The sequence below is a fragment of the Sardina pilchardus genome, chromosome 12 (genome assembly GCF_963854185.1).
Source record: "Sardina pilchardus chromosome 12, fSarPil1.1, whole genome shotgun sequence".
Taxonomy (NCBI): domain Eukaryota; kingdom Metazoa; phylum Chordata; class Actinopteri; order Clupeiformes; family Clupeidae; genus Sardina; species Sardina pilchardus.
The window spans coordinates 2,459,695-2,487,236 of NC_085005.1; the positions used below are offsets into that span (position 1 = coordinate 2,459,695).

Here is a 27,542-nt window from a genome sequence, read left to right on the forward strand (position 1 = left end):
TGTGTAGGAATACAAAGTAGGAATACTTTCCCCAAATACTTGAAACATACTTTATTCTTAGAGTCCTACAGAACAGCCCACAGGCAATACTGTACTGCTGTGCTCATGGAGCTATATTGTATTGTACCATACTGTACTGTATTGATATGCAGCACTGCAATGTTCTAGTGGTTTGAATATCATCAGAGATTACGGTCCTTGGCCTCCCCATCCTCCTCCTCTTACTCTCACTCCTCTGGCTCTGCCTCGGCCTGTACTACTACTGTAATACTAAAGCTTTGCTTGCTAATTTGGGGCAGCCGTGTACTGGTTAGGGCTTCGGGCTTGTAACCGGAGGGTTGCCGGTTCGATCCCTGACCAGTCCACCACGGCTGAAGTGCCCTTGAGCAAGGCACCTAACCCCTCACTGCTCCCCGAGCGGCGCTGGTTGGGCAGGCAGCTCCCTGCTCTGGGTTAGTGTGTGATTCACCTCACTGTGTGTGTGCTGTGTGTGTTCACTAATTCGGTTACATTGGGTTAAATGCAGAGGAACGAACTTCCCTCACGGGATCAAAAAAAAATATATTCTATTCTATTCTATTCTAATTGTAAGACTGTGTGACAGGTGTTTGCCGATCTGATGAGTCAGTGTGCATGGTGGGGCAGTTAGCTTTAGAATTTGAATGGCAGTGTGTTCCTTGAGAGAACAAGACATTTTCTTCATGAAAATGCAGAGAATTGTGTGTAATGTTTTGAAAACTGTGTGTTTTAGAACGGCAATTTGAGTGTAAAGCAGAAATTGTGCTTATAGTTCAGCAGAATCGTTTCAGGAGGTTGGTGCGTGAGCTACATATTATTGGAATTGTGTTTCAAGTACCAGAAATTGTGTGTAAACAATTGAGAAAAACTGTGATCCTCCCTCGCTCCTCGGGCCTCGATCCTCAATGATCTACATAAAGCCTTCCCAGAAGAGGACCCTACGGATTAAGAATGAGATGTCACTTAAAATCATACATGAGTCAAGGCAGGTGACCCAGACCCAATACTGTGGCAATATATTGTAAGTTTTTTAACTTGAACAACAGGCAGCAGAGTAGCCTACTGAAGCCCCTTGAGGGAAAATAACAGAATCACGCACGAGCTATTTGTTTATTTACATTTACTATACAGTGGCACCTGTAAAACATCAAAGACATCCATTAACTGACCTGCATCCCTTCATCGCCTTTACACTGAAAGTATAAAAATAATATTGAGGGGCATTTGAGGCAGAGTGACATCACTTTTAGTCCAATGGGGGTCTGTGTGGCAGCAGGTTAACATAGCACATCGGCAAAACACTAAATTGGTCAGTCCTAGGTTTACTGTTTCCTATTACTATTCCCTACTCCTCGGGGTGTTCCACTTCCTGGGCTAACTTTTAGCAAGAGCCAGTGATTTGCGAAGGTCTTCCAGGTGATTGTTTGCCTGTGTGATCATCATTCGTATGGCATCCTGTAAAGTTCCAAACAAGACACATGATACACTGCTTCTCATAGACATATATATCTATGCTGCTTCTGGTGATGACTTCATAGATGATTTAACTTTCAAGAGATACAAACCTGGTTTGTGGCATTTTTATTTCTTTTGAACTCTTCCCTCGCCCAATCCTTCAGATACTTGCGGTCTCCCTCGTCTGGTACGTTTCGTATAGTCTTTAACATGTTCCTGTACAGACCAAGCACTTTCTGTCTCTGCAAAAACTGGGAAAAATCACAAGAGCAAGACATGTAGGTATGTACAATCTCTGACATTGCCAGTTCCTTGAAGTCACAAAAGGTGTGCAAGGTGTTATTAGCCAGCTGCTAATGCTAGCTGTGGCAGTGTTCCTTCGTCTCCAGGCTTAAATGTAACAGTGTAGCAATCAAATTGGCAACAATGTATATTTTGTGCAACAACTCACCTGCTTCAGTGTGAACGCCGCCGGTGGGAGCCTTGAGGTAGTCATTTCTTGCCAGTTTGGTTGCAGTCCTGAGCAGCGGTTACCTACACGAGTTCCATAACATTGCTGTCACCTTACTGGAATATAGCGAGAAGCACTGCCCTCCTCCGGAATGGAGTGAAATTGCGCATGGTCGAAACAAGGAGTCACAGTCAGACTAATGAAAACACAGGCCCAAAATTTATTGTAACCATTATAATTCTGTAATACTGAACCGAGATGGAAGAGTTGTATGAGTGGAAGGAGAGATGACATGGAAAATAATTTATGTTCAGTTAGCTAGCACTAGCTAATAATACAGATATACCACAGAATTAATAAATCCTTCTACATCGTTACTCTAAGAAAACAAGCAACTCCTAACTCACTTTCATCTGACAAGAGTGACCCTCAATATATTGTATCTAGATATTGTATCTAGACAGGATATGACACAAAATTGACGCTGAATGACAGGTCAGTACCTTACATGTTCTCAGTGTGTTTGGACATACATACATACATACATACATACATACACATATCCATATTACAATTTGTGTGTAAACTTAAATCAAGAAAGAAAGGGACAGAGAGAGAGAGAGAGAGAGAGCGAGATAACTGATATGTTATTATTTAGTGGAGACCCCTTTGGTAATTCAAAATCAGGATGTAATTCCAAAGGTCCAGGCAGATGGGAGATAATCAGGGAGATATTGTTTTTGTTTTTTTTTTAAAGAAAAAAAAACCTTGCTTCATCTGCAGTGTTGAAATTAAAAGCTGATTTTCCTTCAAGGCACATTTTTTTTTTGGAATAATTGAAGGTATCGAGAGGACTGTGTTGACATGCATTTCTTTTTGACATGATAGGATAAACGATGCTGGCAGTGCCACCCATACTTGATGATGATCCATGTCCATGTTTGTGTTCACATTTGTGTAGAATGAGGACGTGACAATGGATCTGAAATACTGCAGGGGGAAGAGGTATTCCAGCCTGTCCGTTGAGTCACATTGAAGTGTTTTACAATGAAGGGAGTCACATTTCTTTTGATTTCTGTAAAAAGTCGTGCAAGGTTGAGCAATGAGTTTCACAAACATAAACAAACAAACAAAGATCTCGGCTCTCCTGAGTCCACCTCTCCTCGTGACAAGGATGAGAAGAGCGAACATTGCTATCAAACAACTAGCTATCAAAATAAGACTCAAATTCAGAAAGAAAAGGCACATGTACAGCAGCAGGTCTGTGTGAGTTCTTCGTTTCGGTGTTCGGGAGGCTGGTAGCAGCAGTGTGGCTTTGTGCAGTTTGTATGTGGCCCCTGCAATATCAAAATGGCTTCCCTGCGACCTACTGGTCAGTTGCCGTAACAAGTTCAAACCACTGCCTGAGTGCGTCGCTCAGCGTCTCTGGCAAGGCGTTCACATCACGCAGGATGACATAGAAGGGGAAGGGGAACTCCTCCATGTAGGAGCGGATCTCTGGCATCTCTCCTGGGCCCTTGAAGATGGGTACTTTGATGTCCAGAATGGAATCCTTTGGGGATACCGGTACAACACATAAAACGACTTGGTATGAGATTCAGACAGTAGGCTTATCCTGACATTGACAAGAACTTCAAACAACAGATGGAGAGACTGATAAGAGAGAAAATTGAGCACTGTTATCTAAATAGGGCCTAAAAGAGCTGTTCAGCTTACTCAGGTTTTAATGTAATTAGCAGAACTTTGTGCTGAGTGACTTGACTGAATAACGCAAAGGTCTTACTTACCCTTGAGTTGGGGTTGTCCAGCACCACAAATATGACAAAGATATTGGCACTGCGAGCAGCTTGCACCGCCGCCAACACCTTCTCCTTCCCCTCCAGAAAGAGCCCTCTACCGTCCGACACAATCAGCAGGAGCTGGGCTGTTTCTGTACACACACACACACACACACACACACACACACACACACACACACACACACACACACACACACACACACACACACACAAAGAGTGCACTCAGTACGTGTTGGCCCACAGCACATCAGGGAGTCTAGTTACAGACCTCTGAAGCCGACAGAACAGATTAAGAATCTGATAGCCGCATCTGTGCTGCCATCAAACAAAAGCTAAAGGCTCTGTTTACCTCTGGTGCCCAAGTTAGAACTATTCATTAGCTCAGAGAAGAAGGGAGCTGTGTCTCCTTAGCTGCACCCACTGGCACTCTGAGGCCATGTTTGTGAGATTTCAGATATGGCCACAGCAGAGCCGTCTTGACCTCAGCAGCACAGTGGCAACAGAGCGAGCTTTACAGTAGAGTTCAAGCAGTGCGTCAGCCAGCCAGGTCGGGAGAGAGTGAAAGTACCGTACCTGTGTTTGTGAAGCCCGTGGGCTGGCGCTTTGCTGCCACAAACATATTGGCTGAAGTCTCCAAAAACTGCAACAAAAGGCAAGAATCCTGGTTGACTTGTGACTCTTTCCAGCGTGTCAGGGTGAGTTATGCAAATATAAAAAGGGATGCGGAGAGGTAAAATGGCAGAGAGTAAGTCACCTGTGCTATCCTGGTCTTCTTCTGCTGAAACTGGCACAGCCGCAGTATTCTGGCCCCTGACTGGTCATTGAACTGTTGGCCAAAAGGATGCAGCAGTTGTACCGTCTCCCCAAAGCTAGAAGAAGATGGAAGAAAGTGGCATTATTATCACCTTTGAACCCCAAAGGGACTGGCTTCCCCTTTATGCATAAATTGCTAAAGGTTGCATCTAGAAAAAGCTAAAGGGAAGAATTGAAGTGACTGAGATGCCTTCCTAAGCATGGTACATTGAACATTTTCTGATGAAGTTCTGTCATTTTCAGAGGCAGACAAATCTTCTGCAACATCTGATAAATATAAATGTAATTATCTGTTAAAAAAGATCCACAGATATGGAAGCTGGATTTCATTACACACCTGCAGACAGACACCTGTCCAGCCTCCAGCAGCGTAAGAGCGTTCACAATCACTGACAGGGACTCGAACGCCAGCTGCAGTACACAAGAGAGCACAAGAGGCACAAGAGAGACCGCTGTGAGAATTCAGAAACATGGAATTCACCTCAAAAAGCATTTCTGGGACTCGGGGTGGCACGGCAGGCAGTACCTGTTTGGAGTGGTTATCAACCATGCTGGAGGAGTCGTCCACAGCCAGGCAGATCTGGTACTCTCTCTTGCTGGGTTTGGTCCTTCGCAACCAGATTTTGTCCTTGCGGAACTGGCTGGCAATGTAAGGTATGACCTTGCGCATGTTCAGCCTTTTCCCAGTGCGAAAGTCTCCCCTATGAGAACAGTGAAACAGCTGTGATGTTGAGAACATGAATGACATAACATCGTACCCACGAGTGATGGCAGAGAAGTAAATATCAAGACGGAGTATTAGTGTATTTCAGTCAGCTACTTCAGGGTGGAAAATTGAAGCAGAAATGTGACACCAACTACAAACGGTTCAGGCGTTCTACAGCTCAGTACATGATCTCTTAAAAACACATGCTTTTGGAGCCTTTCTGCACTTGTGCGAAAATAGTTAATGTAAAGTGACATCACAGATATGCAAGCTATACAGTGAAAGCACAGATACTGTACTGAGATAATATACAGTGCAAGCTTTGTGGACCTAAAATGACTAAGATATGACAAGATTAAGGTCACATTGCACATAGCTTATAAATAGCTGCTGGCTAGTATTCCTACACTCCAGATAAACTCTAGACGACAGAGGTCCAGTCAAAGTATTTTCAGAAGTTCACCAAAGGTCGCTTAATTTGCCAATCTGTGAAGAGTTTTCCTTTTCACTGGCAATCACCTGCATAATTAGGCTTCAGATTATATTAAGATGGTTAGAAACAAGTCTCTGACTCAGAGTGAAGGAAACCTTGATCTTGTGAATGATCATGACACAACACACATGACACAACGGCATTCCTGAAACCTTATCCTGTAGTGCCTGTGTGCGAGCCATTCACAGACTCCTGCGGAGTTGTCCTAAATGAGTCTGTCTACGAGCCAGAGGGTCAGTAGGGGTCAACGGAGGCACTCACTTGAGCTTGGCCGCCTGTGTGGGCTCCAGGATGAGTCGGAGCTGTTCGCACAGCTGCTGGGACAGGCCACCGGTCAGGCCCTGGTACTGGTGCCACATGGCGGCTGCCACGCTCTCCTGCAACACAGACATGCCCATCAGTACACACATCCTGCCACCAAGCGCTCCCAGTTAGGAGGCTGATTACGCGAGCAGATCGAGTGCTAGCTACTGAGCCTAAGGCGCGTTTGTGCAGAAGACGGCTTCTCAAGATGGATTTGGGAACTGCTGCTGTGCTGGAAGTGTGTACAGCAGCTCTGCCTCCATCCTGAGTGCACACAGTGTGAGAGTGCAGTACCTCCTCCGGGGCTCCAGGGGGCTGCTTCTGCCACGCCTCCAGCTGCTGCTCCATCTCCCGCCTCAACTCCTCCGGGTCCCTCAAAGGAAGCTGCCACACAGACACAGACACACACACAGACACACACACACACACACAGATGTCACTTTACCTTTTTGTCTCGTACACACATTACATAAACATCAAATATTGCGCTTGTTCTTAGCACTAAGCTAGCTGTACAATATCTGTCTTGTAGACTGCTGTGAGGCAAGTGAGAGTACCTGCAGTGTGTCTGCTAGAAGTTCAGGGACTGTGTGGATAGTGGACTCGGTGCTCCTCTCGGGCCGCTCTTCATCCCCTCCCCTCTGGCCCTCTGGCCTGCTCTCCTCCTCGTCCTCCTCTCCCAGCCTCTGGGGCTCCAGCTCTCCACTCTCCAGTCCTGTCAAAGTCAAGACACACACAGGTCACACTCCTACACACTCGGCCTGAGTTGTAGTGGTCAGATGAGAGGTGGGAGTGTGTCCGGCCGTGCCTTTCCGCCTCGCTTTAGCGGACTCCAGCTGCTCCGGCTTCAGCTCTTGGGCCTCCACTTTCTGGAAGTCTTCCTGCTGCTCCTCGGTATCCATGGCGATGTCCTCCTCTTCCTCAGGCTTGGGCTGGGCACCAGCTGGCTTCTGCTGGTCAGCACTGGCTACATCTGCAGTCGGACACACAGAGGACAAACATGGGTGCCAAGATCATTTCAAACAAACGTATCAAAAATATCCTGTTAGGACCAAAGGAAGACTCACTCAATATTTCTGACAGATATTGCGACTGCTATTGCAATATGATTTTTGAGATTTCTGTCAATGAATTGATTCAGTTCAATAATTCAAATATCTCTTTCATTTGGCCCACTGGCCTTGATTGGTGAGCATGCCAAGTGCACAAAAAGCACAGTACACCCAACCAGGGGGTCAGGATTTGACTGATTAGCTTCGCCGATTAGCAAGGCACTTCCTCGTCGCCAGAATATTTCCAGAAATACATCATGTCCGGTGCGGTTTTCCTCATGCTGATTGGTGGCTGTTCCACTCTCAGCTCATGCACGAGCTTAGTGTGGGCACGAGCTCTCCTTCTGTACCTTACGTCAATCAGTAACCTGGCACTTAATTGGCTAAGTAAAACGGCACCGGAAACAAGCCCCTTGAAACGCCATGTTGAAGCCTGAAAAAAATCGTTCAATTTTGGCAATTTTCACTAGCCTAGCATTCCCATTGAAATGAATGGGGGCGGGACTTGTTCACTTTCTCCAGTTCTTATAATACCTCCATGCAGGCATGCACCCAACCAACTATGAAGCTCACCAATCAGAATGACTGTGCCCCTCACACACTATGCACACCCACCAGAGGTGGCATAGTCAACGAGGAGGAAATGAAAATAAGAATCTAAAATATGACAAAATGAACTGAGCGATTATTAGTAGCTTTTGTGATTAGGTAACTGCGTTGGTTCATATTGTGATTACGATAACTGTGCAGCCCTATCACTCAAGACATGCCGGTCTCTGGGAATGAGGACATCACTCAAAGAACATGCTTTTTCTAACGAAAGCACAGAACAAAACTGAAAATCAAACATCACTAGTTGAAGAAAATTACATTCCAGGGTAGTCTCCACAGCAGCTGATGGGTCGTGTCTTGGTGTGAGGGGAGAGGACTCTTACCGTAGGTCTGGGCGTCGTAGTCCTGCTCCCCCTGCTTGATGTGCTCGTAGAGCTCGGACTCCTGCTGGCTGTTGGCCTTGCTGCCGTCCTGCAGGCGCTCGTCTCGGTTGTCCACGGTGCGCAGGCGCTTGTTGATGCGCTCGTTATAATCCCCCATCGAGCGCTCGTTGTCCGCTTGCCCAGGCTTCCGTTTAAAACTCTGACAAATCAGGAGGAAATAAAGGAACGTGTAAACATTTTACAGATGTGGATGGACATTAATCCCAATTGTTTCATAAAACTACTATGAACAGGACAATCTTAAGCAAATTTGACCTCTCAATTTAAAAAGCACTGTTTATGAAGCAAAGTTGCAGTAAATATACAGAGTCTAATTGACATTCTGGACCTACAATAGCAGCTGACGGGAAGGCTCACCTGTGTCTTTTTCTGGCTCTGTTTGAGTGCAGAGACTTGAGCCATCAGCTTGGAGTCGTGTCCCTCAGACTGACTAGCATCTGCTGCCCCACTCCCATGCTCCTGTGACAAACACAGACGTCAGGATCTATACACACACAGATCTCACACACAGATCTCTCTCTCACACTCACACACACACACACACACACACACACACACACACACACACACACACACACACACACACCTCTTTGGCTTGGTCTCTCTCCGATGCGGCTCCTGCCAGCTCCACGGCGGTGTCGCTCTGGAGGTTCTCGTCTCCTGTCTGGCCGTCCGTGTCGTGTTCTCTCCTCTTGCTCTCCTCTGGTTTATTCTCCTCCTCTCCAGCACCATCCTCCTCCTCCTCCTCCTCCTTCACACACACACATACATGCCAATATGTTTACTAACCCACTTAGCGCTTGCAGCACCACTTTCATATGTATGGCTGTGATCAGGGATGGAAATTAGCACCAGCCACCAGCCAAATGCTGGTAAAATGTGAGAGTGGCTGGTAGATTTCAGACACAAAGTCATATTTTAACATTGAGTGGCTGGTTGATTTCACCAGAAATCTGCTATTGGCTGATAGATTGTCACATTTTCAAATTTAAATGTCCACCCCTGGCTGTGATATTTGATGAGCAATTATGTATAGCTCTTCTGAAATCAAATCTGAGCCATCGGAAATCAAATCTTCTCTCACACTGAGGAAGGATGGAACCAACCTTTGGGTTGGGGCCAGATGGCATAGCCTCGTCCTTCTCTTTTCTGGCCTCTGGACCTTGGTTCTTCTCGTCCTCAGGCCCTTCGTCCTCAGCGTTCTCGTCGGGCATGGGGTCGTTCTCCTCCTCCTTGATCTTCTCCTCCCCATCAGCGGAGCTCTCGTCAGCACCCTCCTCCTCCCCTTGGCCCTCCTGCTGCTCCTCTGCCATCTCCTCTCCCTCCTCCCCACCCTCCTCATCTCCTTCTCTCTCCGCCCCCTCCTTCTCCTCCAGGTCCATGGGCTTGTCCTCGATATCAAAGGGATTCTCCTCTGATGGGACACAAGATGATGGAGGTCAGTACACATGGCTGGTGATGTTGAGAGTGATCATGAGAAGTGGTGACTGGTGAGGCATGGCTTACCGTCTCCCTCTCCACCGTCCTCCTCTCCACCCTGATCTTCTTCATCCAGCTTCAGCTCCTCAGGCAGGTCCATGGCCTCTGGGTCTGTGCTCTTATTCTGCTTGCCATGATATGGGTCCACTTCATTTTCATCAAATTCCCGCTGGACACAAACACAAACAGGAGACATACCGTTAGTATTCCAACATCTCACAAGGACAAAGAATTATCATTTGGATTGGATGGAAGGGAAGGGAGGTCACCTCATCCTCTTGTTCATGGATCTTCTCCTTCCCTTCCTCCTCATCTGGGTTCTGCTCCGGGTCCTGCTTCTTGTCTTTATTGCCATCACTTGCACCCTGGTTGTCATCCTTCGCAACAAGCTCGGACTCCCCCTATACATGAATCCACAAACAGAGTTTAAGTTTAAGTTTTGCCCTTGAACCAATATCAAAAGCCTTGACTGGAGAACTTGATAGAACTCCAGCCGAGAACATACCTGATCCATTCCTGGGCCTGACTCTTCCTCTCTGTCGCTGCCCTCGTCGTCATCATCGTCGTCGTTGTCATCATCATCATCCCCCCACATCCTCTCATCCAGAGTGTCAGTTTGACCCTCGCCCAGGTCGCCCATCTTCTTATCCAAATCCTCCTCTTCCTCATTGTCTGACTCCTCTTCATCGTCCCCTGTACACAAAAGAGAAATGCCCCCAAATCAATCAGGAGCATGAAACCCAGCACTGACTCTTGACTGGTGATCCTGCTGATAAGCTTCTTCTTACCTGGCTCCCTGTCCTCGCCGTCATGCATCTTTCCGTCAAAGTCCTCGGACATCTCGATGGCGTTGTCCTCCTCCTTGATGTTGCCTTTCTGCTCCTCCTCCTCCTTCTTCTCCTGACCTTGCTGGAAGGTGTCCTCCACCTGCTCCTCGTTCTCGATCTTGTCGCTGACGTCCTTCACGCCCTCGCCCTCGCCGATGCCGCCTCCCTCGTAGTCGTGGAACTCTGTGGCTCCCTCGCCGTCACCGCCGTCCATCAGCTCCTGAGGCAGACAGAAGCCCTGCAGCACCACACACACGAGCACACAGTTCATAACACAGCATTAGGCTGCAACGCATACATTACACACACACACACACACACACACCTACAGACACTCACTCTCATAGACATAGACACTCACACACAAACACAGAGTTGGCTGGCAGCTACAGGTATGTCCATGATCAATGGCACACTGTATAAACATGGCTGTATTTTGCTAGAGGCAGGTTTCTGCAGTGCTGTACCTTCTGAGCGAGCTCCGTGAAGATGCTGGCCAGCACGGAGAGCAGCTTCCCTGTGCTCCTGTGGGCCCCCAGACACACCACCAGGTAGAAGCGCACCAGCTCAGAGTACACAGCCAGCATGGGCTCCAGGCGCACCAGCAACCTGCAGGCTTCACTCAGCTCCTGCGCACGCACGCACGCACGCACGCGCGCGCACACACACACACACACACACACACACACACACACACACACACACACACACACACACACACACACACACACACACACACACACACGCACACACGCACACACGCACACACGCACACACGCACACACGCACACACGCACACACGCACACAGATTAGTTTTGTTATTGATGAATGACTGGTATGGGTGTTCAATAAGGATTCTACAGAAAAATTGTTATGGAGAATTGCCTGAATTGTATACCTGTAGTTTCTGAGGTGGACAGGAGTCTCTGTAAACCCGAATAGTCTCCAGCAGCTGTTCCACCACCGCACTGACCTCTGGCAGAGACAGGCACAACACCTCTGCACCCAGATCCTCATCCAGGAGTCGATTCAGGTGCCCTGGCTTGAGCAGGTCCTCAGCCAACTCCTCATCACTCCCTGTGAGCAGCACAGATCAAAACAACTCCTCAGCACAGAGCCACAACAGAACGGTCTCACTTCGCACAAACTAATATACCTTTCTACTTCACACAAACTACTATACCTCTCCACTTCACACAAATGTTAAATTCATATTACTGTCTCCTATTAAACATAACTCAGTTGAAATTTGTCTATAAACCCTGCCCAGAAAGCAAGCTCCTTGGTCTAGTTGAGTTGACTCTATGGGGACTCATGTGAGCAGAGGGTCCAGGCACCTTGCTTGCTCTCCGACTGCTGGTCGTCCTGCTGCTGCGCCTCCCTCCTCTTCACCAGGTTCTGCACGGCGCACAGCACCGTGTTGATGGCCTGCTCCAGCTGCTCAGAGAACTCCGAGGAGAACATCTGGGGGAAATCTGTGGGAATCACAGGGACCAGATGAGGACTGATCGCGATACCATGCCAGCCACAAGATGCACTTGATAGATAACCAGCAGTGACAGTGACAGTGGCACATGAATAGTCTGGTTTTCACCATACTAAGCTCAATCTTTTAAGATTGAACATTGGTCTGGGGAGGCTGTGCTTTGCTTCTACTGCAGTTAAGAGTCGCTTAAGTTTCGTTATCGCCATGTCACCGGCCAATAGCGTGCCAGGACTACAGTATGGCCGTTTCTGATTGGAGCCAAAGGTTCTGGCAGTAAACAGAGGAGATAGATCTGCTGGTATCCATCCTGAGCTGCCATTCAAATTTCCTGGAAGTTAAGGCAGGGTTCACCCAGCCTAGCGCATGAACGATCTACTCATAAACTCAGAAACGTATTAGAGCTTAAAAGCTTTTAAGAATCATTGGCTTTTTAAGATGCTGGACCACACTTCTTGAGGAGTAGATGCACATCGGTCATTAATGATTTGGCCAGAGACGAGGCCTTCCACTCACCGGCCTGGGAGTGGCCCAGAGAGAGCAGCTGTGTTTTCCAGGTGGTGAACTCCGTCAGGCTGGACTCCACCTCCTCCCTCACACACTGCAGCCCCTTGATCAGCGCCGGCTGGGCGTGGTGGCTGAACGCCTCCTCGGGGGTAAACAGCTGCTCCACCTTGGGCATCTGGGCCACCACGGCCCCCAGCCGATCCAGCACAGAGCAGCAGAGTTTAAAATGGCCCCTGCAACAACCAATCACAGGTAACGAGTGAAACTTTAATGAGTGTAGAAGAATACTCTAAAAACTGTAAAAACATTCTCTGGGGGAACAATTACTGCTTAAGACAATCATAAGGGACTAGTAAACGCTCCTGAAGACTGAGGGAGTTCTGTGCGCCCACTGACCAGGTGTGCAGAGCCCACTCGGAGTTGTGCTGTGCGATGCCGTCCAGCTGCTCCTTGACCGCGCGACTCTCCAGCAGCATGTGCTCCACCGTGTGCATCAGCTGGCTCCAGGCCTCCTCGCCCCTCCTCATCAGGCAGCCGGGGGGCTGGCGGTTGGCGTCCAGGGGCGAGGCCTGCCGGAGCGTGGGCTCCTCGGGCTCCCCCAGGCCCTCGCTCTGCTGCTGCCCGGGCTTGGGCGGCCCCTCGGGGCAGCACTGGAGCACCAGGCCCAGCTGCTGGAGGGCCAGGCAGCACTGGGAGGCCAGCGTCTGGGCGCGCAACAGCCACAGGTGCAGGGGCTGCTGCGGGGGCAGCACCACGTCGTCCTGCGGGCTGCTCTCGGCCAGGTGGGACTGGAGCTCTTGCACGCCATCGACGAGACGCCTGGAGCATCGGCAAAAACATGGCAGCACTGAACACAACCACATCATCATCCAATATCTTGCTGGGATTGTTAAGCTGATGAATGAGGAGTTTGGGTCTACTCTGAAAGGCCGTGGAGGTGTAAGTGTTTGATTCCTACCTGAGATGGACCCAGTTTTCGGTGAGTTTGGCCAAGCGTCTCCTCTGTCTGAGCAACAGCTTGAACAGGTGAGATGAGAAGCCCCTACATCGCTCAATGTTCCCCAGACCCAGCTCCTGCAAAGCCATTCAGGATTTAGTCAGTCAGTTAGACTTTTGCACTGTGTTTCTGAAGTAACCCAAATATGCAACAAATCCATTTGAAATTAAACAAAGGGACTGAACACTAAAACAGCTTCCCTGAGTAGAGATGAGCTATGAAAGAGCTAAAGCTAAGTGCTTTAATGGATGATATTATGAAAGATGTCTAATCTAAAACATTCTAATTCACTTCCCTGCCCAGGAACCAGGGCAATTCAGGTCCATTTCTCCTGATCTTACACAACCGCTGTAACCAACCACAGGTCACAGGCAGGATATGAGAAAAGAAATGTGTAACTATGTCTGGCTTCTGGTGTAATCTCTAGAGGATCTGAGTCCCTCACCTTGGCAGCACTCTGAAGAGCAGTATGCAAGGCTGTTCTCCTAGCCCAGGAGCGGTAGAAGTACTTCTGACATCCTTCCCAAGCATTCGTCATCTCAGAAAACAACCTGAAGGAGATGAATCCAAAGCCATGGAGAAGTAAGTATTTTGAACATCTCAAGAGTCTTGTACGGGTATAGCACAATAAAATGAACTCAAATTGCACAACAATGTGTTGGAATTAAAGAAGTAAATGTTAGGTTGTGTGTAGTGTGACTCACGTCTTCTCTGTCTGGACATCGCTCTTCACTGTGGACAGAGCAGTGGACAGTTCTAGCGGCTGGAGACACAACATCTCCTCTGGATCAGCTGTGCGGTTCCACGTTAGACCCTTCCGGAACGACAGACCTGTGGAGAGACACGTTAATGTCAAAAGCTCTTCGGGAACATTCCTCACTCAAGTGCTATCCTTCCCCCATCTGACCAGCGGGGTGGACTCACCGATCTGAGCCAACATCTTGAAGAGGTCAGAGAGTCCTCGCTGCTTCTGCTGCAGGATGTGCTTGACCTCGGCCTTCTGCCGCTCCTTCTCGGCCGACGCATCCACGTTCAGGCTCTGCAGGTCCCGCACGTTCGAGATGATCTCAGCTGCAACAAAACACCCAGAGATACAACGTTGTATGTTATGGATTTAAAACCTATTACTACTTCTGAAGACTACCAAAAGCATAAAGAGATCACTGGGGTGGGTGGAGTGGATTTGTCCCATCAGCCGCACTCTTACCTGTGAACTGGTCCAGGTCCTCCGACAGGTCAGGCATGGCGCTCTTCTTCACCAGCTGCACGCACATCTTCCTCATCCTCCTGATGAGGAGGGGCAGGCGGCCCTGCAGAGAGGTGGGCTCCAGCCCTGAGGCACTCTCCTCTGGGACATCACTCTGTTGAACACACGCACAGGCACACGCACACACACACACACACACAAAATGGTGTTTAGGAACAAGCAGCAATCTAGCTTTTTCTGTTACCGGTTGTATTGATAGCCATTTACAGCTACAACTACTGAAGAACAGATGTCAGATGTTTCAGTTCACTCTGTCCTACAGACGAGTCTTTGGTCTTTTGACTTTGACTCCAGCTGAACCAACCTGCAGGTCTCTGCCCTTTCCTGGGAGGGCACTTTTGAGAGCCTGGTGCACCCGCAGCAAGGGGGTCTCCTCGGGGTTGGCATCGACACTATCAGCGCTGGCACTGCTGCCCTGCTCCACCAGTGAGGGGGCACTGGGCTGGCTGAGGGCCGTCTCTAACTTCTTCACAAACTTGAACAGAGTCCTGAAAATAGCAACACAAACCCATTAGAATGAGCAATTAAAACAAATATGTTTGGACTTTCCACTTTCATGAGCTACTTACATGAGCTTCTTGAATTTCCCCTTGGGGATCAATAAAGTATCTATCTATCTATCTATCTACTGATGAATGGGGCTCACCGATGAGTCTTTTCCACAGACTGCTTAATGGACCAGAAACTCACATCGTTCCACTTGGAGATCTTGACAAAATCCTGAAGTAGTGAGAAAACAGAATTGACAAATAAATTAGAATAAACTTACTGTATCTACACTAGATAGATAACTAATATTGGGTTGGTCGACCAGATGCATAACCTGCCTTGAGCTCTTTCTCAATGGGCTTGCGCAGCTGCGTGAGTTTGGCCTGCACACTCTCTGAGAACTGAGAGTAGTACTTGTACAGGTTCCACAGGAGGCTGCACAACGCGTCTGGAAGAGCACATCAAGCACAAACACATTACAGCCTCCACAACACAACAACCCACACAAGGCTAGCAGCAGCACAGGCATGATTGAGAACAGCGCTGGGCCCACTGACCTTGTCCGTCCTGCGGAGGGGCCAGCAGCAGGTGGCAGTGGAAGCTGAGCAGCATGGCCAGCCGCGTGTGGAACTCGCCCAGACTGGAGCCCTCCACGAAGGCCTGCAGGGTGGACGCCACCGAGGCCAGAGACAGCTCCACTCCTCCAGCGTCACCCACTGCAGATGGATGGACACACACACACACACACACACACACACACACACACACACACACACACACACACACACACACACACACACACACACACACACACACACACACACACACACACACACACACACACACACACACACACACACACACACACACACACACACACAGCCAATTCAAAATCAATTCAATCACAATTCAGTTCACCTGTATTTGTCTGCATGCTACATCACAGGAACAGGTTGAGAGCAACACAGTGAACAGGGAGCTCCTACCAGTGTGGGGCTCCATTCTCTGCTCCAGCAGGAACCTCTCCAGCATCTGGTAGATGGAGAACCAGTGCTTGACGGACTTCTCAGCATGCCGCTTCATGGCGTTGTCAAGGCTGCTGGACCAACAGCTACGGCAAGAGCATAAAAAGAGGAGATCAACATGAGTCCTCTCTCATTTCCAAAGCAAGCGGACGGCGTGGGGAGAGTGTTCTGAGCGAGGTCTTACCTCAGCTCAAGCTTGCGCCACTGAATGATGAGCTGTGTGACGGACTCCAGCTCCCTCTTCAAGGTCACGGAGCGACTGGCGTTGCTCTCCCAGTCCTGGGGGGTTGAGAGGGTCGAAACGGACAGCGTTAGGCCAAACAGACACAGAGAACACATACTCCAGACGCACAACTCAAACTCAAAGCACTCGACATTCGACCGCACGTCTTCTCACCTGAGCTTTGGTCAGCAAGATCTCCAGGCCGTTGAGGAACTTGGCCAGAGGGCTGGACAAGCTGAAGCTCAGGATGCGCTCCATCACCAAAGTGATCTGTTGGGACCAAGAGAAGACATTATAGTTATAAGGGTCATAAGACCACACCAAGGCAATCATTGCAAACAACATTCTGAACTACAATCAACAACATCTGAATGTAATAGTGTGCAATTGCAATAGTGAGTCAATGATTTTTTGGCTTCTTCTAGTTGGCATCGCTACTCTGCTGCTTATGTGGATGCAGCTACTGCTGCCATGACGATGATGATGATGATGATGATGATGACGAAGGCCCATACCTGCATGAGGGCGGGATGCTCAGGCCACTCCTCCAGCCGGTGTCGGACGGCCTGGGCCAGCTGCTCCAGCACGGGCAGACACAGGCGGGCCTGGCTCATGTTGGGCTGCTGGTAGAAGTCGTAGGGCCCGTGGGCCTGCAGGCTCAGGCTACCGGAGGCCCCGGCGCCCCGCACCGTGTTCTGGAGGATGCAGCACAGCAGCAGCTTGGTGCCCAGGAGCTGGGGGTCCATCTCCGCATCTGCAGAGATGACATAAGGAGCCATTCACTATAGACACACTGCTGAAACCGCCCCCATGAGGAACCATAGGAGTCCATACAACTGCCTGTCCATCCTCTGCAGTCAAGCGAACAGCAGCACAGAGACAGCGCAGTGTGACGTACCTATGAGATGGTAGAAGCGCGAGATGACAGGCGCTGCGATTTGATAGGAGGAGACCAGGGCGCTGACGTAGTCCTTGCATGGGTCGGCCACCTTGGCGCTGCTCTGGTACCACAGCGAGTGGGCGTGGGCCAGGCACAGCCTCTGGTGCACCTGCACCACGCTCTGCAGGCAGGCGGCCGACAGGAGGCCACTCTCGCCAGGCTGGCCGTCCGCCTCCTGCTCCTCCTCCACCTCCTCCACTGGAGCCTCCAGACTGGGCTCACTCACGATGTCAGCAAAGTCCTATAGGGGCACAAGACAAAGACACATTAGGTCAAAATAAAAAATCCAAAAAATGAGTTGAGATTTTCCTCAGAGGCCTTCATCTTCGTAAACAGAAGGTAAAGCTCAGCTACAGTATTTCTGGTCAAAGACCATGTCATGTCAAAAAGGCTAAACACATCATGGCAGAGTAGGAGTCACTGATTATAATTTTTGCATTTAATTCCCACAAAAATGTGAGATATCTTTGAGACTGATGAAGCAGACTGACTGAGTATGAATTCTAATATTAGATATGATATTATTACCAGGTGGTGGACAGTGACATTCCCCCTACACTACAGTACAGCACTTTTGGTGCCTTGATAAAGCACTATACAGCAGATGTATTGTGCTGCTGTTGCGAATGTCACTCAAAGGTTCTGAGTGTGAATACTGTAATTTCCCGAATATTAGCCGCAGTTTATACATTGATTTTGCTAAATTTCTTCAGCTATGAGGTTAATACAGGGGGAGGTTAATACAGGGGGGCAGTTAATATGGTGTTAATATGATTTAGTTTCTTTTAACTTGCATGAAACACTGTCCTGCGGCTTGTAGACAATGCGGCTTATACTCGGGAAATGACTGTACGCCTTAAGACTGACTCCATGACACGGTACCTTCTGGAAGGTGGGGAAGGCGCGCCTGAACTCCCGCTCCTCCTGCTCGTCCTCCGTCAGGTTGCTCCCGTGCTGCTTGCTGCGGCTGCGGTACAGACTGGCCTCCATCTGCTCCTTCTCCCGCGCCCTCCTCTCCTGCTCGTCCCACGCGTTCACCAGGGCCTGCACAGGGAGCACAGCACTAAGCATCAAGCACACACACACACACACACACACACACACACACACACACACACACACACACACACACACACACACACACACACACACACACACACACACACACACACACACACACACACACACACACACACACACACACACACACACACACACACACACACACACACACACACACACACACGCCGAAAACAACACAGCGAGTGACCAACGCTGGACGCGCATGTTAAATAACCCCACCTGACAGATGTGCCTGAAGAGCTTGCGTGCCTCTGGCCCCAGCTGGCCGGTGGAGAGGGCGTGGCACTGGACGTAGAGCAGGGCGTTGAGCAGCAGGGTGGAGGGCTCGGGGACCCAGCGGGCCGCCACCTCCCCCTGAGGCAGCAGCTTGGTGAGGCCGCGCAGCACCTCCATGCTGGCCCGGGAGCACAGGAAGTCGGCGTAGGCCAGGTAGGAGGGCAGCGCGCCGCCCAGCGACGGGAAGGCCAGCAGGCAGGACACCAGCTTGGGCAGCCCGGGCAGCGAGGTGAGCGAGCTGGACACCTGCGACGCCACCAGCCGCATGCCGTGCTGGATCTGCAGGATGGCCGCCCGCAGCGGGCCCACCACGTCCGGGTACAGCGGGTACTCCTCGGCCAGCCGCTGGGCGAAGCGCTGCTGGGACGCCTGCCACACGGCCTCCTCCTTCAGCAGGCTCTGGATGCCCATGCGGGACTTGGGCCCCGGGCCCTGCAGCGCCTTCAGCAGGTGGGACAGCAGGTCGCGCACGGCGGCCGGCTGCCCGATGCTGCACAGGTAGTGCTGGAGCTCCTGGTACAGCCGCCCGTACTGCGGCTCGCTGGGCCGGCACGCCTGCTTCCTGGACAGCTCGGAGATCTGCTCGTTCACCTGCTGCATGCGGATCCACAGGTACCTGCACAGAGCAGACCAACACTGAGCAAGAAGCAGCAACACATTGCACCAACTCAACCATGCAAACCACTTGGAGGATGAAAATACACAACACAGAGGCAACAGTGGTGCAACAGTAAATCTCACCGTGGAGACAACCAGCCATGCTAATATGAACTGGGCTCCTTACTGCTATATCTTCATGCCATCTCTGTGCTCTACTCAGCTTATCACTGGTAGAGGTGAGGTGGACAGTAAAGGCGTTGAGATTGAGGTGCTGATGAATGCTGTACTATGTTTACCTGATACGGGGGTGCTGGAAGCCATCCGTGGTGCTACTCTCTTCAATCCCCACTCCCGTGAGGAGCTGTGAGGACAAGCTGCGCCCTCTCCACTCCTCCTGGAGCACCGCCAACTGGAGACAGAGGAGCCGGCATTTATTCTTGTTCATTTGGAACACACTAAGACACTGTAGACTACATATGCAGTCTGATGTTACTGTGCGTGTGCAGTATGTGCTTTAAAGGGACACTTCACCGATTAGCATTAAGCTTTGTATCTTTAGAAAACCAGTCATGTTTTTGAATGGTCATGCATCATTCCCTCAGTTTGCCTTAAGATGGGAGAAATACGGATTTCAATGTTGGACTTCCTGCTTTTAATGATGTAAAAATCATAATTTTACATCATTGAAAGCAGGAAGTCCTATTCATGGGTTTCATTGAAATCCGTATTTCTCCCATCTCAAGGCAAACTGAGGGAATGATGCATGTCCATTCAAAAACATGACTGGTTTTCTAAAGATACAAAGCTTAATGCTAATCGGTGAAGTGTCCCTTTAACTGATGTCTGAGCAGGACACTATTGAGAATGCTGCTTGTGTCCGTGCGAGCTGGCTCACCTCTTCTTTGGCGTAGCTGAGCTTGTACGCCCGCTTCACAGCAGGGTCAAAGATGGTCTGCGGCGTCCACAGCTGGATCTGCAGCAGCCCCATGTTGACCCAGAAGACGCCGGACCAGGCCAGCTGCACGGCGCCGTGCACCTGGTTCTGCACCAGCTGCTGCATGCAGGTGATGAGGGTGTCCAGGAAGCCCTCGGGCAGCAGGTTCTCGGGCAGGCCCTCCCTCAGGGCCGTCTGCACCTCCTGGGCGGCGGCGACCGGCTCCGGGCCCTCGGTCAGGTTCTCGCAGCTCTCGGCGTAGCTCTCCTGCAGGCCCGGGGGCAGCAGGTCAGACAGAGAGTGCAGCTGCCTACGCAGCACCAGCCCCTGCAGCCTGCAGTCCGTCCTCCTGAGGGAGAGAAGGACACAGAGAACATAGGAGAGAGAGAGAGAAAACACACAAAGAGTCAGAGAATGAAACGTGTGCGTCACGGGGGAGAAACTAAACAGTACACTATGTCTTCAATTGTTTGTTTACATAATGCAATGATATACTGTATCAGATATATACAGGAAATCCAGATGGGTCAATTCCTCTCAATCCTGATCATCTGAATTACATCCGTGCGTTAGTGGTTCTGTGATTGGAATGATATATATGGTGCTATTTCTCCCTGCCTGCTGTGCTTAGTGAGCGCACCTGAACTCAGCCAGCGCGGGGAGAGCCATGCTGTCCCACAAGACGGCGCGCAGGTCCTGCAGCTGGCACGTCCGCTCCCTCCACTCTCCCAGCGTGACTCGCGACGACGACAGGAAGGACGTCCCTGTGGGGTCCCACCGGCAACCTGACTCGTTGCTGCTCAGGATGCCCAGCATGCATTTGGACCAAACTGCTCGACTCAGCATGGCTGGGCCCTGTAGGTAATGGAGTTCAAACATTTTTAAATTCAGCTATACAGCACACAATTTGACAAAATGAATGGCATCAAATGACGTAATAAACTTGAGGGAATCCACAGAGACATCAAGAGAGAACCTGTTGAGTCTCGGCACACGCATGTCCATGCACACACACACACACACACACACACACACTCTTACCGAATCAGATGGACTCAGTAGTGAGCGTGTGCTCTTCTGCTCGTCAGGGCTCAGGGGGTTCCACTTGAGCCAGCGCTCAGGGTTAGTGGTGACACTGCTGCTCCAGAAGGCCACCAGCACCTCAGACAGCAGCTCACACCACACATACTGCAGCGCCTCCACAGGCTGGGAGAGGAATGACCAGAAATACACATGTTTCAAGCCATGAGTCATTCTCATTACAGTTCATAAATGAGAGTAAAATATCAAAATTGTCTTCCTTCAACTGCATAGTACGGTAAAGCCACAGAGGCCTACTTACCCGTTCACTGCTCAGCAGGAACCAGAGTGGATGGAGCTGGCGGATGTTGATTGGAGTGGACTGGAGACAGAAGCGCAGGTGCTGGGAGACACCACTGCGGACAGCATTCACCGTCTCTCCATCCCTACAAAGCAACACAGGCTCTCAATACAAGCAGCTGCTGTTGAACAACCAAAGGCGGCCATTTCTGCTACTCCATAACCTTTCTCTGTCAAGATCAGGACTTACGTTAACCTCATTTTGTGACTCAAAACACTCAGCAACTATCAATGTACTACCAGGTGAGTGCTCTACAGAAGGCCTGGTGAGAGTGAGGACTGCGTTTGTGTACCCAGGTGAGTGCTCTACAGAAGGCCAGGTGAGAGTGAGGACTATGCGTTTGTGTACCCAGGTGAGTGCTCTACAGAAGGCCTGGTGAGAGTGAGGACTATGCGTTTGTGTACCCAGGTGAGTGCTCTACAGAAGGCCTGGTGAGAGTGAGGACTATGCGTTTGTGTACCCAGGTGAGTGCTCTACAGAAGGCCTGGTGAGAGTGAGGACTGCGTTTGTGTACCCAGGTGAGTGCTCTACAGAAGGCCAGGTGAGAGTGAGGACTATGCGTTTGTGTACCCAGGTGAGTGCTCTACAGAAGGCCAGGTGAGAGTGAGGACTATGCGTTTGTGTACCCAGGTGAGTGCTCTACAGAAGGCCTGGTGAGAGTGAGGACTATGCGTTTGTGTACCCAGGTGAGTGCTCTACAGAAGGCCTGGTGAGAGTGAGGACTATGCGTTTGCGTACCCAGGTGAGATGGAGAGCTGCAGCAGGTCTGCGGTGACCCTCAGCTGGTTGAGCATGGCCAGCTGCTCCAGGACGGGCCAGAGCTGTGCCCGGCGCGCCAGCTGCTGCAGGACCTCCCGGCAGGGCGGGGCGGCGCTGTCCTCCTCGTGCCGCTTCTCCGCGCTGCAGTCCAGCACGCCGCAGGAGGCCAAGTGACTCTGCTGCTGCTCCACACAGGACACCAGCCTCTCCAGCACGCCTGCAACAACAACACAACACAAGACTCAGGCTCCAGCACCACCATCAGCAACAGCAGCGCTATTACCTACTGTACAACAGCACTGACAACACACACTTGACAAGAGGTTCTAGGCCTAGATCTACACTTGATCAAGCTAAAGCCTGATCTGGAGTCAGCTGATCTGAGGGTAGGACATGATCCCCAACACTGCTCCTGAAAAGCTCCCATCCAACACGGAGTGGTCACAGCTTTAACTCTGAGTCTGCTACAGGAGCATCTATCAATTATGAGACAAAGGTCTCAAAGCGTGAAGAGAGCCCATCTCTAAGGGGAGGGTTTGGGCTCCTAGAGTCTGCATACTGACCACCGTACCTGATTGCTGGGGTTCCAACTGGTGGTTTGCCTTCAGGACCAGGCCTAACGCTTCCAGTAAACTCTCCTTGGAGTCCAGCCCCAACACGGCCCCCTGAAGACGAGCCATTTCCTGTCTCCATAGCGACGACGTGCTGTCCAGCCGCAGATCCTCGACGTTTAAGGCCTTGGTGAGGACACGCAGTCGAGAGGCACACCCGGCTACTGCGTCCAGCTGGACATCAAGAGGACACAAGAGCACTCATGTTTCTAATGCCTGCTCACACAGAGTCAGTGGCACTGGGGTATGTAGTATGATGTGGTGTGGTGTGGTGTGGTGTCCTGTACCTTGAATGGCAGTGGTTTTCCTAAGGTCTTCTGAATGCCTTTCAGGGCAGAAGCCACAGAGGCGGAGCTGGACAGGGTGTTCTGGATGGCTGTGGAGATTGCCTGCATCTCCTGCTGACCACTGGGTCACACACACACAAGAAAACACTTTTCAAAGAACGCTTGAAAAGAGCACCATTAACCATGAACAAACCCTCAAAGAACACAATGTCTTCTGGTTAGAGGCATTCTATGATCATTAGACTCTTTTGCACAATGCTGGGAAGGAACACTCACTCGTAGTTCCCATCTCCCATGAGTAGCTGTGGCAGTCTGACGATGAGGTGTTTGTGGACCCATTGCCAGTGCAGAGACAGCACACACACTCCGCGTGTGTCCGCCGCCAGAGAGTTACACACGTGCCAGAAACGATCCCTCCACTGCAGCAGCTGCAGGATCTGTGGACCAGCAGAGAGAGCGAACTGAAGACAGGGCTCATGTGTAGGGCCTGAGTTTAGAGTAGACAACACCCACAACGCCCACAACAGACCATGATGTGGGCTATGCAGTTTGTCTTTACTCCAGCTGATTGATGTGATACACACAATGATACCATTGATGGCCTCACAGCTATCACTTCAGTTGGTTGCGCTTACAGAGACATGGATTAGGCCAGAAAATACTGCTACACCTGCAGCGTTGTCGACAAATTATGCTTTTTCGCATACCTGTCGCTCCTCTGGTAGAGGAGGCGGGGCAGGCTTTCTGATCTCTGATGACTGGAGGTTTACTCAGTTGCTGCCGACTCAAAACCACTGCTCATTTGAATATCATGCCATCATGATAACTGAACCATACAAATTGTACTTGGTGGTTATCTATCGGCCTCCTGGACAGCTTGGCAACTTTGTGAATGAGTTGGACATTCTACTGTCTGCTATTCCAATGGATACGTGCCCTCTGTTGATCCTTGGAGATTTTAATATTCACTTGGACAATTCCTCTTCAGTTGACTTCCTGTCCTTACTCTCCTCATTTAGTATCACACGTGTTCACAGTCCTCCTACTCACAAGGCTGGTAAGGATCTTGATATGATTCTGCTACGTAACTGTACTGCAGACAACGTTTGGGTTAATCCTCTACATGTATCAGATCATTACTTCATTAGATTCTCTGTGCGTCTCCTTGATAACCCTACAGTTCCTGCTCCGACGATGTCATGCCGACGGAACCTCAGAAGCCTCTCAAGTGAACATTTTGCAACATTAGTAACTTCTGCTCTACCTATTCCGAGTTCATTCTCATCACTTGAGGTTAATGACGCTACAGAGACTCTTTGCTCTACACTGGCATCCTGTCTGAATGTAGCATGTCCTCTTTCCACAAGACCCACTCGTTCTAAACCTCGCCATCCATGGCTGACAAACAGTATACGCTCAGTTCGCAAGGAACTTAGAGCTGCTGAAAGGAAATGGCATAAATCTGGAGATAGAAATGATCTTAGTAAATACCAGTCTATGCTTTCATCTTTTTCATCCACTGTCACACTTGCAAAAAGAACATACTATCAGAGTAAGATTGAGAACGCCACTGACAGCAGAAAACTTTTTTCTACATTCAAGTCTCTTCTCAATCCTCCACCACCGCCAGCAGCTTCTTCACTGTCAGCAGATGACTTTGCAACATTTTTCACTGAGAAAGTTGCTAAGATAAGTGCTCAGTTTGATGACCCTGTAAGAAGGACTCTGCCTGGTGTTAGCATGATGCCATCATTGGACTTTTTCTCTCCTCTTGATGAGGAAGCGGTCTCTCAACTGCTTCAGCGAAGCCGTCCAACCACATGCCCTTTGGATCCTGTCCCGTCTACTCTCCTGCAGTCTATAGCACCCGCTATTATACCGGCAGTCACACATGTATTTAATACTTCACTCAGTTCTGGAATAGTTCCTTCTTCTTTTAAACAGGCAAGAATTACACCTTTGCTGAAGAAAAGTACACTTAATTCAACTGATGTGAAGAACTACAGACCTGTCTCCCTTCTTCCTTTCTTGTCAAAGGTTTTGGAGAAAGTGGTCTTCAAGCAAATGTGTGACTTCCTCTATCAGAATAACCTACTAGACCCTATGCAGTCTGGTTTCAAGAGTGGTCATTCTACTGAAACTGCTCTTCTATCTGTGACTGAAGCATTGAGAGTAGCTAAGTCCTCTGCTCAGTCATCAGTGTTAATTCTGTTAGATTTATCTGCAGCCTTTGATACGGTTAACCATGACATTCTCCTTTCTACACTATATGAACTGGGAATTTCTGGGAAAGCTCTTGACTGGTTCAAATCTTACCTTAAAGGGCGTTCTTTTAGCGTGTCTTGGCAGGGACAGATATCAAAGTCTCATGACCTCACTACAGGAGTCCCTCAAGGATCAGTATTAGGGCCCCTCCTCTTCTCTATTTACACCACTTCTTTAGGTGGGATTATTCGCTCTCATGGATTTGAATATCATTGCTATGCGGACGACACTCAACTTTTCCTATCCTTCCCACCTGAGGACTCTAGTGTTTCCCATCGGATCTCTGCATGCCTGAAGGATATTTCAATCTGGATGAAGGATCAGCACCTTCAGCTTAATCTTTCCAAAACTGAGCTCTTGGTGTTTCCAGCAAAAACAGCCATTCCCCAACAGATGAACATCCAGCTTGATTCATCCTCATTGACTCCAACTAGATCGGCACGTAACTTGGGTGTCATAATTGATGACCAACTTACTTTCTCTGAGCATGTTGCCTCAATTGCAAAGTCATGTCGGTATACCCTGTACAACATTAGGAAGATCAGACCTTATCTGACACAAGATTCCACTCAGCTTCTTGAACAGGCAATGGTTATCTCCAAGCTGGACTACTGTAATTCCCTGTTAGCTGGCCTACCTGCTTGCGTATTAAGACCACTACAGTTGATTCAGAATGCTGCAGCACGACTGGTCTTCAATCAGCCAAAGAGGACACATGTAACCCCTCTCCTAGTTACTCTCCACTGGCTCCCTATAGTAGCCAGAATTAAATTTAAATCTCTCACTCTGGCCTATAGGACACTGACTGGATCTGCTCCTAGCTACTTCAGTTCTTTGATGAAGATGTACATTCCCAACCGCCCATTGCGATCTTCTGAGGAGCGTCTGTTATGTCGACAAACCATACATGCTAGGTCAATCTGTAGATCCTATTCTTCAGTGGTTCCGTGTTGGTGGAATGAGTTCCCCAGTGCTCTCCGTTCAAGCAACAGTTTTGGATCTTTTAAGAGGGGTCTTAAGGCATATTTGTTTAATATGCACTTAGTCTTTTGAGTGTTTGTTATGTGTTATGGTTTGTATAATAGTTTTGTTTTGTTATAATTTGTCCATTGTTAAAATTTTACATTTATTCTGCTATTGTCCTTAAATTTAGCCATACCTTGCTATAGTTATTGTTATTAGATAATTAACTGAGTGACTTATTTGATTGCTTTTGTCATTTCATTGTTTTATTTCTCATTAGATTAGTGCTTAAATGATTGTTGTATTGATAATATTGCTAAGATGGCCGATCTGGCACTGACGTGAAAACCAGCTGAAATCTCAGTCTGCCTCATGGATTAACTAAGTATTTTTTCGCTTTCAAACAAATACTTATATGATATTTTTCTGCCATTTAGCCTAACTGGAATAACTTTTTCGAAGTTTACAACTTGCTTTATATGAACTTTGTTTGGTGGTCCTATTGTTTGCCATGGACCCGTCGCTGATTTCTAACCAAACAATTTGGGACGCTATTCAGCAACTGAAAGCCGATATGCTTTCCCATCTTAATATCAAAATGGATACTATTCAAGCGAGTTTAAACTCCATACAAGGATCGATGTCTACACTCGGAGAACAAGTTACGGAGCTTGAGCAGAGAGTGAGTGCTAATGAGGACAATGTGACCGATTTGCAGAAACGTGTTGCATTTCTTGAGACTGAAAGCACATCCCTGAAGGATAAATTAGAGATTGCGGAGAATCGAAGTCGGGCCTACAACTTGCGCTTCCTACGTGTTCCTGAGAAGGCCGAAGGCAGTGATCTACTAGGATTCATGGGCCAGCTGATCCTACTTCTCTTCGGTGAAGAGAACTTTCCTACACCACCAATTATTGAACGTGCTCATCGTTCTATGGGACAACAGAGGGATCAGAATGCCGCTCCGAGACCGATCCTGGTTAAATTTCTTTGTCTTCAGGATAAGCGCAAAATTCAACGTCTATCACGGGAGATAAGGGAGCTTAAGCTCAATGATGAG

The 27,542-nt window shown here is 49.3% G+C and overlaps 2 protein-coding genes across 4 annotated transcripts in view; both read right to left on the reverse strand.

The window, feature by feature from the left end:
* Window positions 1-1,114: 1,114 nt before the first annotated feature.
* Window positions 1,115-2,062, reverse strand: lyrm2 (LYR motif containing 2). The gene is made up of 3 exons (XM_062550936.1): window positions 1,925-2,062; window positions 1,584-1,724; window positions 1,115-1,473 (listed from the first exon to the last, which is right to left on the reverse strand). The coding sequence occupies exons 1-3, from the start codon at window positions 1,967-1,969 to the stop codon at window positions 1,393-1,395; spliced, it is 267 nt and encodes an 88-aa protein (XP_062406920.1). The 5' UTR covers window positions 1,970-2,062; the 3' UTR covers window positions 1,115-1,392.
* Window positions 2,063-2,121: 59 nt separating this feature from the next.
* mdn1 (midasin AAA ATPase 1) overlaps window positions 2,122-27,542 on the reverse strand; it is a 52,851-nt gene continuing 27,430 nt past the window's right edge. For 2 of the 3 annotated variants that reach the window (XM_062550106.1, XM_062550108.1), the window contains exons 53-100: window positions 23,531-23,691; window positions 23,255-23,375; window positions 22,928-23,141; window positions 22,336-22,573; window positions 21,559-21,682; window positions 21,258-21,422; window positions 20,857-21,071; window positions 20,178-20,565; window positions 19,579-19,691; window positions 18,626-19,298; window positions 18,206-18,367; window positions 17,282-17,564; window positions 16,899-17,137; window positions 16,558-16,653; window positions 16,345-16,439; window positions 16,122-16,246; window positions 15,693-15,851; window positions 15,474-15,583; window positions 15,293-15,366; window positions 14,951-15,134; window positions 14,587-14,740; window positions 14,304-14,450; window positions 14,084-14,210; window positions 13,825-13,930; window positions 13,341-13,456; window positions 12,779-13,201; window positions 12,392-12,615; window positions 11,730-11,867; window positions 11,291-11,469; window positions 10,859-11,020; window positions 10,353-10,629; window positions 10,070-10,257; window positions 9,834-9,965; window positions 9,592-9,733; window positions 9,192-9,499; window positions 8,672-8,836; window positions 8,443-8,544; window positions 8,026-8,224; window positions 6,847-7,011; window positions 6,596-6,753; window positions 6,333-6,422; window positions 5,997-6,112; window positions 5,063-5,237; window positions 4,874-4,947; window positions 4,478-4,592; window positions 4,297-4,363; window positions 3,712-3,854; window positions 2,122-3,476 (exon numbers count right to left, since the gene is read on the reverse strand). In XM_062550106.1, coding sequence (XP_062406090.1) covers window positions 3,291-3,476; window positions 3,712-3,854; window positions 4,297-4,363; window positions 4,478-4,592; window positions 4,874-4,947; window positions 5,063-5,237; window positions 5,997-6,112; window positions 6,333-6,422; window positions 6,596-6,753; window positions 6,847-7,011; window positions 8,026-8,224; window positions 8,443-8,544; window positions 8,672-8,836; window positions 9,192-9,499; window positions 9,592-9,733; window positions 9,834-9,965; window positions 10,070-10,257; window positions 10,353-10,629; window positions 10,859-11,020; window positions 11,291-11,469; window positions 11,730-11,867; window positions 12,392-12,615; window positions 12,779-13,201; window positions 13,341-13,456; window positions 13,825-13,930; window positions 14,084-14,210; window positions 14,304-14,450; window positions 14,587-14,740; window positions 14,951-15,134; window positions 15,293-15,366; window positions 15,474-15,583; window positions 15,693-15,851; window positions 16,122-16,246; window positions 16,345-16,439; window positions 16,558-16,653; window positions 16,899-17,137; window positions 17,282-17,564; window positions 18,206-18,367; window positions 18,626-19,298; window positions 19,579-19,691; window positions 20,178-20,565; window positions 20,857-21,071; window positions 21,258-21,422; window positions 21,559-21,682; window positions 22,336-22,573; window positions 22,928-23,141; window positions 23,255-23,375; window positions 23,531-23,691 — 8,517 coding nt within the window. In that variant the 3' untranslated portion in view covers window positions 2,122-3,290. The remainder of the gene's footprint in view (window positions 3,477-3,711; window positions 3,855-4,296; window positions 4,364-4,477; window positions 4,593-4,873; window positions 4,948-5,062; window positions 5,238-5,996; window positions 6,113-6,332; window positions 6,423-6,595; window positions 6,754-6,846; window positions 7,012-8,025; window positions 8,225-8,442; window positions 8,545-8,671; window positions 8,837-9,191; window positions 9,500-9,591; window positions 9,734-9,833; window positions 9,966-10,069; window positions 10,258-10,352; window positions 10,630-10,858; window positions 11,021-11,290; window positions 11,470-11,729; window positions 11,868-12,391; window positions 12,616-12,778; window positions 13,202-13,340; window positions 13,457-13,824; window positions 13,931-14,083; window positions 14,211-14,303; window positions 14,451-14,586; window positions 14,741-14,950; window positions 15,135-15,292; window positions 15,367-15,473; window positions 15,584-15,692; window positions 15,852-16,121; window positions 16,247-16,344; window positions 16,440-16,557; window positions 16,654-16,898; window positions 17,138-17,281; window positions 17,565-18,205; window positions 18,368-18,625; window positions 19,299-19,578; window positions 19,692-20,177; window positions 20,566-20,856; window positions 21,072-21,257; window positions 21,423-21,558; window positions 21,683-22,335; window positions 22,574-22,927; window positions 23,142-23,254; window positions 23,376-23,530; window positions 23,692-27,542) is intronic. The other variant, XM_062550107.1, reaches the window with a different exon arrangement.

Bases quoted from the DNA above. Each gene is read 5' to 3' on its own strand.
- lyrm2 (XM_062550936.1), bottom strand. From the start codon at position 1,969: ATGACTACCTCAAGGCTCCCACCGGCGGCGTTCACACTGAAGCAG. The intron at 1,725-1,924 runs GTGAGTTGTTGC...GATTTTTCCCAG, and splicing joins CGGCGTTCACACTGAAGCAG to TTTTTGCAGAGACAGAAAGT. The intron at 1,474-1,583 runs GTTTGTATCTCT...GGAACTTTACAG, and splicing joins ATAAAAATGCCACAAACCAG to GATGCCATACGAATGATGAT.